Below are 13,158 nucleotides of genomic sequence, written 5' to 3' on the forward strand. Positions count from 1 at the left end.
TTTTAGCTCATTTACGGGCAAAATGCAATGACGAGCCACCACAAAATACCCTTCGTGTTTGTCTCAACAGCACTCAAACATTGGTCCAAATTAGTCTGTACTGAATTTCAAAGAGAGACTGAATAAGTAAAAAGAAGCGACCACCATTAAGTTTTCATAAGCCTCCATGCTCCTCTCTGCTGTTTACCTCTTCTCTGGTCTACTGAGGACATCAAACATAACACACCAAAAAAAGACACACACACAAAGGCATACTTGTCTGTCTGTCGCCTTTTTTAGCAGGTTAACCCAAGCATACCTTGTTTCCACCTTGTGTATGATACAGATGAACCCACCAAAAATAGGCTACAGATTCCTTTCCCATTGCCAGTAGACCAGAGATATGTACACAGCTCTGCAGCAGATGAGTATGCCTTTCTGTTTATGTGTGGGTTTTTTGGTGTGTCAAGTTCAACATCACGGACAGGCCAGAAAACAGGTCCGTAAACTGCAGAAAGCAGCACAAGGCAAAGCCCCGTCAACACTTAAGAGTGGTTAATACTTCTTTTAATATATCTGTTACTTATTAAGTCTTTCAAACTCGGTGCAGACTTATTTGGACTGATGTTTGAGCACTGCTTGGGCAGAACAAGTGGTATTTTGTGGTGGCACATAGTCATTTTGTGTCTATTTGAGGTCATTTTGTGTCTTTCTTTTGCAATTTTTGTCACTTTATAGTTATCTGTGTCTCTTTGCAGGTCTTTGCATCTCTTTATGGTCTTATTGAGTCTCTTCCTACTTGGTAAGTGTTAATTTGACGTTAACATTTTGCAGTTGAAGGCCAGGAGGCCCCATCTGACACTTGCCCGTTCAGAAATCCATCCATGCTTCAAGTAAAAGTTTTGCATTCACAATTCTACTTAATAAAACTACACAAGTCAACAAAATGTACTTAAAGTTAGAAGAGCTGAACCAGTAGTCTATTGATCAATTACTTTGATAACTAATTAATCATTTTGGTCACTTTTCAGGCTAAAAACCTTCTTGAATCTGAGAAAGAGTTTGCTGCTTGTCGCTGTCATGTGATAGTAAACTGAATCTATGGTCAGATAAAACAAGAAGCCGCCTTGAACTCATTGAAATTATTTCTGACAGTGATTACAAAAAATAAAAATATATATATATTTTGACTAGACCAGAAACAAATCCACAGATTAAGCAGCAATGAAAATTGTACGTTGCAGCCGTAAAAGCACTAATCAGTTGGCAGAATGGCCCCTGTTAGAGTGTGATATCCTATCATTAATAACTGATGCATTACAGTGTAGTAGCTGCTGGTGGGGAAGCTAGTAATAAACTAATAGTGAAATAAAATGTACAAGCAGGACTCATAGGACTCAGATATTGTCCACCACTGCAGACCACGACGAGTATTGGTGTGTCTTTGATGGTAAATTCAGACAATAACCGAAGCTCACCTCATGCAGTATTAACCTCACACTCCTGGGAGAATCTGAAAACATACGTCATGTGTAATGAATAAGGCCTTTATAAGACAGTTTCCCTGTGCTTGCTCAGGTGAGACTTGCTGTCCTCCCAGTTTTTCAACCGGATCCCACAGTTCAGTGTGCCTGAGGTGGTTTCCCTATGCAAATACTGTCAGTGCAAACACACAATTAAGTCTACACTAACACAGCAGGTATGATTAGCATATGTGACATGCTTTATGTCTCTTTTATGGATCTCTGCAACAGATGTGCATCAGCTTATATACATTCTTATAGACTACATCAGTGCCAACTTCATTCATTGTAGGGCAGGTTAAGAAAAAAAAGGTGACTTGTCTAAATTTATGTGCTGTTGTAATGATAAAAACCGAAAGCAACTACATTTGTATGTACAGACCTTAACTTGAACCTCGGATGTTAATAAACACTGTGTCAGACACAGAAATCGTCATGTTCTTTGTGATATATGTGCTACAAATATGTGAACATGACCTGCAGATGAGGTGTGAATGAATGATTCCAGGTTTGCAGACCTCCATCTTCATCAGCAACCATAGGAATGTAAATCATTTGCTGTAAGACTGTGGGCTCGCCCCCCCCCCCCCCCCCCCTCTACTTCTCCCAGCATAGCTCTCAGCTTTCTTTGATCTCCTCTTTCTGCCCATACATGCTCTGGTCTGTTATCTGTGCTCGATGAATACTTTGGCTAACTGAAATACATGTACGCCCACTATTAAAGAAAAGGGTAGCTTTTCTGTCAGGGAAATTGTTTCAAGCTGACTTTTTTTTTTTAAATCAATCTAGAGCGGGACAACGACTTTTTAAGGAATTTACATTAATGTCATACACAAAATCAGCTATTGAAATACTAAACAGACAGGGTGGAGACGAAAGTTATAATAGCCTTAACTGTGTGGCTTTGCTGGTCATTATTGAGTCTGAGATTAAGCTGTTTATCAGGTCAAACCTGTAGTAATATACAGTACAGGCCTATATTTTCTTATAACAGAATCGTTAACTTCCAAACAATGGACAAAATGTCTTGTTTAATATGGCAAGTTTGAATGAATCCTCATGTAAAGAAACTTTTTGTTCAGTCTTTGTTTACCCTGGTGGTTTAAACTGGAGGACAGCGCCGCTGTGTGGTTGTTTCAGAGGTTGCATTCGCTTCTCTCCGATGATTGGCTTTCCATCCTGTCAATCTTCCGATGAGTAGGCGGTGCCTCCAATGCTATTGGTTGAATTTATTTGCTTCTTGATGTGATTGGTGTTTTCCAGTTTGGGGGCGGGTAGAATGTTCCAGAGCTGGGCGTAGCAGGAAATGTCGTGATGATATTATAATACAGCACAACAACAGACTTGTATTACCAAACAGATAACTTTAAAGAGATTTAAATTAAATATTTAGGTAGACTGACAAGAACACACTGAATTAAAAAAACAAGCGCGCGAGTGTGACGTAACGAGGTGTGTCGTCTGGCTGGTCACGTGATTTGTGGCGTGGTGAGGCAAAGCTAGAACAGCTTGCTGCGGAGACTTCAGTTGTCTAAGGTGGATACTGTTTAGAGAAATCTGTATCGAGCTGCTAGAAAAGAGACGCTTTTACAGGTAACTATAGCAACATTGTACTCTCTCAAAAAGTGTTTGTGGTGTTCAGTGAATCCAATGTGACTCTGCTGTTGCTAGCTAGTAGCTACCCAAAAAGCTAATGTAAACGCAGGCTGTGGCTAGCTAATCTAAACTAGCTAGCTAAAATACGCACATGTGAAATGAAACGTAAATAACCGCAGAGGATAAAATATGTAAACGTAACAGAGAAAGATGATGATTTAGCAAGTTAAACATAACTGTTAATCTTTCACTACAGAATAATGTGAGAGAAAACCACTGCACAGTAAATATCAGTCTCACTACACTAGTGTAAATAACCCTGGAACAACAAACACACCCTGAACATAACCTGTACATGGTATGTTTTTATAGTTTATACACTGTTATTAACATGTCAATATCATCACCGTTAGTAAGTATGAATATAAACACGCGGTATATGCTAACTACCACATTAAGCGACCTGTTACACTAGTAAATCTGTATGTATTCCAGCTGTCTTTGCACTCTGTCCACTAATTTCATTCTGAGATGGGCAAAAATACATCAAAATGTATTTTGATACAAATTACCCCTCAAATAAATGTAGCAAAATAAAATACAAAATACTGGTGCCAGAAAATGTATCAAAATAAAATACACGTATTTTGTATTTTCAAATACAGATAATACTTTTCTTTTTCTTTTTAGCAGCGACCCGCAGCTCTATAGGTCACTCTGTCGGTCGGTTGGTCGGTCGGTCCACAAAGCTTTTCGTGAATAACTCAAAAAGTCCTTGACCAAAAATGCTCAAAATTTGCATAGTGCAACTAGAGACCATGAGTAACTATACCAGAAAGAATGCCCACGATTCGTCCACAGGTGGCGCTATACTAACCGATTCAATTCTTTTTGTGAATAACTCTAGTCCTTGACCAAAAATGCTCAAAATGTACATGCTGCAATTAGAGACCACAAGTAACTATGCCAGAAAGAACAACCATGATTCATCCATTAATGGCATGATAGTAGCAAATTTGGTCGCAGCTATTGCACATTTGCACTTGTTTTCTCACAATTTGGTGTAGGCTACCCTAAAATATTATTTATTGATTCAGATTTAGATTCAGACAACTTTATTGATCCCACGTGAGGCAATTGATTTGTAGCATACTCATCCCAAGCATCAACCACAACAACATCTAATTTCCTATTTTATGCACAGTCCAGTAAAACAGACCACTAGGTCATTGAAGGGCACATTGACTGGCCCAAGTTTAAAAAAACATATAGATAAAAATATATAAAAAAGTAAAAAATATTGTTACATCCAATATGATAAGAATGTGTAGCTTATTATTTATTTTTATTTTTTTTGTGGAGAAAGTATTTTGAGTATTTTAAATACAAAATCACTCCACTCAAATGTATGTTGTTACAAATTACATTTGCTTTTTATCGGCCTTATCAAATACAAATTACAAATTACAAAATACTCAAATGTAATTGAAATACGTATTTTAAATACAAGTAATAGGAATACTGCCCATCCCTTTGTATATGTATATGTATAATCTCCCTCTTGATGGGTTTGCTATGTGTTTTCTGCAATCCCTGGTTCTCTATAGGCCCGTTTCCACTGAAGAAGTTCCTGGTACTATTTGGGGGGCAGGAACTACTACAGGAACATCCTCTTGCTTGGCACACTCAACCGCCGTGTCTCCATTGAGAGAGCGGAGTACGAGGAGGGTTCCTGTATACGTTACGGGCTCTGGATGTGACGTAATCGTTGTGCGACCATTTTGACTGGGGCGACGTAGCGACCCAGCCATTTGGTTGTACACTGTCCCAGCTTGCATCTTACATCCTGCTACTAGATGCTGGACTGTCTCAGGGGCCTCTTTGCATGGCCTGCACTGGGGTCCTGTCTGCTATGGTAGATCTCTGCCTCAATGGATCTGGTGTTCAGGGCCTGTTCTTGTGCTGCCAAGAGAAAGACTTCTGTGTTGTCCTCTAGGTCTGCCTTATCTAGACACTGGTAGGAATTTTTGAAGTCATTTCCTCTATCTGCTGATCGTACATACATCCCATGGAGGGGTTTGGTCCACGATATCTCCTCTTCCTCCCCATCACCCTCTGGTTTCTGCTGCCTGAGGCACAGTCTGAGCAGGTCTTCCCGAAGGACCGTCTTCCTGATGTGTTCTTGGATGCTCCTTGTTTCATCCTGAATGGTGACTCTGACACTCATAATCTTTGCTTCTCATAGAGTGTGAGGTGCTGGACTTTGGGTGGAACCCTCCATGCATTGTGAGGAGTTTTCGTGTTTTGATGTTGCAGCATTCATCTCCTCATGTGGCCAGCTCACTATTCCAGCTGGGTGTCTGATGATTCTGAAAATAAGTTATGAGTGGTAAAAGGGAAACAATTAGAAAGACTTTGAAGTGGGTGTACTTTAGTCCACATTATGGAGGTCCTTGTAGCCCTTTTATTGGAATTACAAGGATGGGAAATGGCCTCGGTAGGAGTTTACTTACTCTCGGCTATTAACCAGAACCATGCAACACAACACCGGGAAATAACCTTTTTCTAATAATTGTGTATCAGTTTCTCACCCATTTGCTAATATGTTACATTGTTTGTCCTCTGTTTTCAGTATTTGACCTTTCAACTGGCATCATGGACGGAGGAGTGACAGTAGTTACCAATCCCATTGTTAGTGTGCGCCTAACAAGAACCATCTCCTCCTTTGAGGTGCCACTCAGGTTCAATAGAGGGATTAGTATAGCAGAACTAAAGGTAAGACTTACCATACATGATACACCTCAGAAGATGCACACATTATAGTCTCTACTGTTGTTTTTTTCTAGATCTAACCTGCATAATACACTTTATATTGACATAACTGTTCAATTTCTGCCTTCTTAAGATATCAGAGACAATAATAATATCTCAAATATCTTGTGAATACATGTACTATTTTGTTTGTATTGTAACAGAGAAAATTGGAGATGGTTGTGGGCGCGTCTTCCTCCAGCATGGACCTGGAGTTATTCAGTGTCTCTGACAAGTTCCTGCAGAAAATGGATGACAATGATGCTTTGCTGGGCTCCTATCCCGTGGATGATAACTGCAGAATACACGTATGTAGCTGCTTGGTTTGGAAGCTCAATTACTACAGTGGCACAGACCACTTTAGTATTGTGGTAGAATATAATATATAGGCAAAAACAAATTTGTCTCAAATGAGATAACACATGTTTTTAGAGCAACAAATTGTATGAAATTAAAAGTTTACTAGAGACATGTGTCTGGAACTTTTTCATCGTCCAGAGTTTGCAGTATTACAATTGTGAATGGGTTTTAAAATGAGAGGCCTGCTATGTCAGTAGCGGTTAATAAAATAATTATCCTTTTCACCTGGGTTTACTAATGAGTAATCACTAACTCACACTAAGTGTGAGTTGTTAAAACAGTTGCAGCTCACAACTGCACTACTATTCCACAATTATGTAATGCTGACAAAAAAGGACATGACACTGTTACAGTTACCTTGCTTGTTTGACCTCACACATTTTGCAGATACTGACTAAAGCATGTGGAACTTTTTTTAACCATCTGTGTCTCATCCTGAATCACAGGTTACAGATACAAGTGGTCAGATGAACGAGTTCACTGATGTTTCCAAAGTGGAGAAGTATGAACTCCCAGATGACGTTTATGAAAAGAGAACAGGTACAGTCTACACACTTAAGCTTTTCTACAGTTTGTCATTTTCATAGCAAGTTTTTTTCCTGTGCTGTTGGTGTTGAAAAAACACTATATATTTCCCAAATACCATGACCAAATAGAGCTAATCCAGCAGTTGAGGAGAACATATAGCCACACAGTACATACAGTATTTAGCTAAGTTGATTAGATGATGATTAAGTCAGTCCGATGAAAATTAACCATAAAGTATCAATCACTATATCCAGACAATAATCGGTGAATAATTCTTAGTTGCAGACATGAACAAAACATTACAGTATGCCTGAGCTGTTACTATTTAGAAAGATTTATTTGTATGCTAACCATTGACAAATGTGAATGAATACTCTGTTATTTGATAGAAGATGCTCTGTAGCATTCAGTCTGTTTTGAAGGATCCTTTGTTAAGCACAATCCAATTTTTCTTTCTTCAGATTCAGCAAGGTCATTCATGAAGAAACATCGTGTTGGTCACTTCAACGAGGAAGAAATGGCCAAGAAGAAAGCTGAGCTTGCTGCTCGCGAGGAGGAACAGAAGGCTGCTGCTGATGCCATATCTGTTGGCAGCCGATGCAAAGTGCAGGTCGTCGGGCATCCCACGAAGCTTGGCACAGTCATGTATGTTGGTAAGTGTGGATAAAGCTTAGCTGGTTAATTTTCTTCAAGACACTGGTTTAAATCCTGTGCGACTGAGGATTTTCTCTCCAACAGAGCAGCCTTTGTTGTAATTTATGGTGACCAATTACACAGTCTATGCGAGCAATGTAGGAGGAATTGTAACCCTTTTTATTCAGTGCTCCGCTAGTTTTAGGACACTGAAAGTAACTGCTGGATGGGCTGCTGAAGAGAAAATCCTTCACATTTCATCTGATGTGAATAAAAGTACTGAACCAGAACAGTGTCTTTGTCCAAAAGTGGCCAGACTGGAAGTAATTCACTGTGTCAGGTAGTTCTCTTTGTTCAGTGAAATAAGTTCTGGTTAAATGTCTTCAAGGTTTTTTGTTGCTTGCCCTATAAAGCAATAAGATGGCTTGTAATTACCCAAACTTACTGAATATTATCTCGGATCTTACAACACACAGGAGAGGTAAAAACTGTCCTTTCACTTGAATAGATGAATAACATAAACAAATCGAATTTAAAATGTGTTTTTAATGCCACTGCCAGTTTCAGCAGTTACAGGGATATCATAAAACTTCAATTAAAAGTTGAGTCACAGTCAAACGCAGAGTCGAGTAACAAATAATTGCCAGTCTTAATAAGGTGCCGCATCTGGTTGCAGTTGACGATGCAAAGCAGTTCATTCCTATGGCAATTCTTTGGATATTTAAAACCTCTTAAAGTCCAACAAGTCGCCAGCTACTCGCTTAAGCTAATGCTAGTTAGCTGCTTTGATCACGCATACAAATATAAATTGTTGGTTCGTTTTACTGAAACCATGAGCACCAAAGAAGACCATAATTCAGTTAGTTTACTAGCTTGGTAAACAAGAGAGACAAAAAAAGGTGGTGACTTCCTACCTCCAAAGCAGTGGCAAAGTCTGTATATGTGTACATCCCTGAATTACCTCGAGGTAAGTTATTTATATTCCTTCAGTCTGCAAGAGTCTACTGTTTAGAAGAATCAAAAGAAAATCCAACTTGTGAATATTGTTTTAAGAGGATAAAGAGTGGTGTGCAGATATGCTGGGTGCCGTAATCCTCTGTTGCCGTTAAACTACCTTTGTAACTGTGTCTCTTTCTCTCTCTGATGCCCTGTCTGTAGGGGCTAGATCGAATGAGTTATTTGTTTTTGTTGTGTGTTGTACAGTTGTCTAATATTTATGCAAGTAATATTCATTCTGTTTTAGATGTTTTAGATTTCCCTTCTTTGCTGAGCAAGAGTTTTGTGTGCAAGGAATTAAAGGCCTGTCCCATATAGACCCAAATACACGCTGGTTGACCTCAGTGATTAAAGCAAATAAAAGCTTGGGCTATTAATTGTAGATTTTATGGAATTTCAACCAGCTTTGTATCTAAACAATGTGGGGAGTATGTGTAAATGAACTATAGTAAGCCTACCGCTATCTTACCAGCGCCCAGATCTCCCTTCTCATCTCCTAGCTCAAATCCAGCAGAATTTCACCGGCTCTAGGACCGTTGCTCGAATTACAGATCATACGTCTGCATTTTCGTATGTTCACCAACACAGACATAAAGAGGATAGAAGCAGATTGAGGGAGAGATCCACCTCTTTCTTTTGCTGTCTCTCTCAAACTCAGATTAAACTGTAAAACTAGGCAGCGCTGATCAAATAAAAAACAAGACTCTGTTACTGCATTGCCTGTTTCTCGCCTTAAATGTTTTCAGAAACACATTTTAGCTTACTGTTTAACTGTAACTCTAGATTATTGTTACCAGCCGACTGCCATATTGTTTCCTATTTCAAAACAGATAAGCTGGCATCAGAGCAAACGCCAGCGGTAGCAGCATAGTGCATTCTGGGAGTTGTAGGTTGTTTTTTTTTTTTTTTGTAGGTTGCAAAAGTAAATGCCACAGCCCTTTTTGTGCGTTCTCTGGTCACATAGCTCCAATTTAAAAACTGTTTGTGTTTTTCTACTACCTAAACAGTAGAGCTTAGATCGGGCCCAAAAAATCCAGCCCGACCCCACCCGAGCCCATACATGTTCTGTCCGAGCCCCACCCGTCCTGACTCTTTAACTGTAATTATGAGCCCGAGCCTGGTTTAAACATTTTTTAGACATTTTTTTTAAGGATATGAACGTGGACATTGAAGGCTGACTCTCGTCTTTCTTTTCATGGCAAGCCTTTGTCGTGTGCCTCTTAAGTGTCGAGATCCCTGTCTTTTTGCTGTCATATACCAGCATCGTGCTGCACTTGGTACACTCGACGAAGCCGACCTGCACGTTACTTACAAGCTGTCCCAAACCTCGGACTTCCCTTGAGATTGGGCCAATTTAGACTCTCCTGAGGCTATTTTTTTTCTTGACATCCGAAGGCTCCATTTCGCTCGTTAGGCGTAGCAGGTCAAGTGTGATGCGTGCGAAAAGAGGAACTCACATGGGTGCGGCCAGTGGCGCCGTCAAGTTGGTTCCATAGCCCATGTCTTTTATGAGGAGCCTAGACAGCCCAGTTTTATGCAAAGACAAGGTTTTCAGCGGTGAATTACTTCTTTAAAAAAGACTAAGAATTTAGGATCTTGACGAAGTAAACAACAACAGGAGAAAAGATAACTTGTAAAAAGCAAATGCTGTCCCGTTCATTGCAGGTACAACAGATTTCAAGCCAGGCTATTGGGTAGGTGTGAAGTACGATGAGCCCCTGGGAAAGCACGATGGAACGTAAGAGCACTATCTTTTTTTTTCTCCTTTTTTTTTTTTTTAAAGCTATGCGCAATGTTCATCATGTTGGTCTTGATTTTGCATTTGACCCTGTGTCGTATTGAATTGTGTTCCCACAGCGTTAACGGAAAGCAATACTTTGAATGCGAGAACAAATATGGTGGATTTGTGAAGCCCTTGAGTGTGACTGTGGGGGACTTTCCCGAGGAGGATTTCGGATTAGATGAGATGTAGGACTGCTACCTGACAGAAGGGGGTGGAGTTTTTCTGTCCTGAATTTGAGCGTCAACCTCAAGCTGTTATCCATTCACCAAACGGAGATGTCGGAAAGTCACTGTCATTGCTACAAATGATTTATTTTTGTTTTGTGCTTCTCTGGAGGGCATGATCCAAAGAGTGGTGTTTAAAGGTTTTATAGATTCAAGGTCTCTCTCACTAACGCAATCTGATAGAGGTGAATGTCAGGCAGCACATCTCTTGGTGTGCTGGATATGATGATAATAGCTCGTGATAATCGCACCAACATGGTGATAAAGGAGGTTTTCTTGCATGTAAGGCAGCATAACGAAAGTTAATATGTGTTCCTTCACTTCATGCACTTCTGTTCCATTTACTTGCTTTAGCAATACTCGTTGCTTCCAGGCTTTCCAAACACGGGAGTCTTCTATGTAATCTAAAAGTCTGTACTGACAGCGGAGATAACTTCATTTGTACTCATTTAGTTTGTATCAGTTTGTACAAAGATGATTGTATATAACCGTGTTAAAAAGTGGCGGTGTACCTTGTTTTCCAATCTAGCACTGAATAAAATGAGTGCTTAATGTTCAAACTCATTCCACCAAGAAACAAGAAATTCACAGTTGAAGAGGAATGAACAATAAATCTCCCCTATCAGAGTGTATAGAGCAACTAACCTGTTTTCAGCTACATACTGTAGGTGTTCAGTGTGTGGAATAAGAGTGGAAAAGTTTGCAAGGGTAGATATTTCCTCTCTAAACAACTTCAAATTCCTTACATTTCATTTTCTGTTTTGTCTGAAATATGTAAACCCCTATTTTTAGGTTTCAAAATGAATATGTAATGTCCCTTTAATATTTGGTGACTTAATTCCTCTTGTTAAAATGTACTTGTCGATGTGTCCTGCTTATATTGAACCACTGCAATAATAAAAAAACAGTTTCAAGTTTATCATTTAAATTGGTAAGGCTCAATTTTACTGTCTTTTCCATTTTAAATGAGATGAATCAAATTAAATGTATGCACTTAATTTAAACCGAGCTCTCCTATATACTGACGGATGACAAAATCCAAGAATAAATCCAGTGAAGTTGCAAATGGAGATTTTTATCACATGTGCTTAGACATCTCTAGGAAAACTCAGTCTGAGCTGTGACATTGATACTAAATTGTACTAACAAGTGATTAAATTTTTAAATCAGGCCTAGGAGGACTTTTTAAAAGAATTCCTGCGTGTCTTTTCCCCCTGTTGTTCCATAGAAGCACGACACATTGAATTTCATGCAGTTAAGGTGCAGTCTTTGTTAGTTTTTTATATTCATGTCCTTCACTCATTCTATAATACTGTTTTTTTGTTCATGTGGGTGGCTTACGTAATAGTTGTTTAGTGAAGATGTTCAACACCGAAACATACCTGATATCGTTGCCCATCTGTAGCGCAAGTATAAAGTGTACTTAACAATGTCCCATTAGTTTGGATACCATAGAAACAGGTTGTCCATTAGAGTAATATTTCAAAACAGAAGAAAAAGACAAACAACAAAATGTTCACTCTCCAGTTAACCGCCTCTCTCCATTATAATTACCACCACACTCAGCTGTTGACAATGAATGATGCTCAAATGTGTATTTGCTCTTTGTTTTATGTTTTCGGTCTAATATTGTTAACATGTTGTTTTCATCCTCTAAAGTTTACAGGAAAAAATTTAAATTAATTATTCTTGTGGTTTTATTTTCAATGAAATGTCATAACCACACGTAGAAAAATGTAGTGTTGCTGTTCTCTTTTCCTTTTGTAAAAACTCTAAGGTAGCTGGTGTTGATGTGCCAAAGGGTGATGCATAATAATAAAAATGATTTGCCACTACAGGAGCTTGTGTTGACTCATCTGTACATATGACAGACCATTTCACTCTCTACCTGCAACTAACTTCATTACACCAAATACTGTATTTACTTAAAATGAGTTGTTTGTACTCAACCATAGAGGGAGTTAAATGTACAGAGAGGCCCGCATGTGACAATGAAAAAATATGCCACAAATTTGTAGTGCACGCATGCAAAACATTGTGAAGGAAAACAATTACCCACACTACTTCTTTTGCTGAGAAATCAATGAGAACAAGTTTGAATGCCTTAATAGGAAAAAAAACACAATGCCTGGAAACACTGCATTCAAGATAACAGGACAGGAGGCTACAGTGAATATTTACAACATGCAGAATATTCATATTACAGATGCACTATCAGCAAAGTATAATTCAGATATCAAACTGCAAGTGCAGAATGGCCCTTTTCAAGTGTTATTATCTTGTTGGATTGATATATCTGGTGAATGAACATGTAGGCAGCATTCATTTTGTAACTGATTGAGGTTATAGGCGCATTATGAGACAATGGACCCCTGGGCACAGATATGCAAAAAGCCCCACTAGCTTTCCTACACAGAAGCAAGACACAGAGGCTTTGTAGTGGTTTTGTCTGTCTTTTTTTGTTTGTTTATGTCTTCCATCTCTTTGTAGTTGTTTAGGTAATTTTGTGTATTCTTTTTTAACATTGTGAGTCTCTGTGGTTGTTCTATCCTTTTTGTAGTTCCTTTGTATCTCTCTGTGGTCATTTGTGTCGGCGGTCATTTTGAGTCTCTCTGTGGTTGTTATATCCTTTTTTGTTGCCATTTTGTGTCTCTATGATTGTTTTGTCCTTGTTTGTAGTTCCTTTGCATCTCTCTGTGGTCTTTTGTGTCTCTGGTCATTTTGA

General features: G+C 38.9%; 1 protein-coding gene across 2 annotated transcripts; it reads left to right on the forward strand.

The window, feature by feature from the left end:
- The first annotated feature begins 2,815 nt into the window (after positions 1 to 2,815).
- Positions 2,816 to 12,268, forward strand: tbcb (tubulin folding cofactor B). 2 transcript variants are annotated; one of them, XM_033632002.2, is made up of 7 exons: positions 2,816 to 3,095; positions 5,731 to 5,873; positions 6,074 to 6,217; positions 6,716 to 6,809; positions 7,259 to 7,450; positions 10,092 to 10,164; positions 10,284 to 12,268. In XM_033632002.2, the coding sequence occupies exons 2-7, from the start codon at positions 5,754 to 5,756 to the stop codon at positions 10,396 to 10,398; spliced, it is 738 nt and encodes a 245-aa protein (XP_033487893.1). In that variant the 5' UTR covers positions 2,816 to 3,095; positions 5,731 to 5,753; the 3' UTR covers positions 10,399 to 12,268. The 2 variants fall into 2 exon arrangements, with proteins under 2 accessions (XP_033487893.1, XP_033487891.1); XM_033632000.2 differs by lacking the exon at positions 2,816 to 3,095 and adding an exon at positions 5,055 to 5,308.
- The last annotated feature ends 890 nt before the right edge of the window (positions 12,269 to 13,158 follow it).

Source organism: Epinephelus lanceolatus, chromosome 4 (assembly GCF_041903045.1).
Source record: "Epinephelus lanceolatus isolate andai-2023 chromosome 4, ASM4190304v1, whole genome shotgun sequence".
NCBI classification, from domain to species: domain Eukaryota; kingdom Metazoa; phylum Chordata; class Actinopteri; order Perciformes; family Serranidae; genus Epinephelus; species Epinephelus lanceolatus.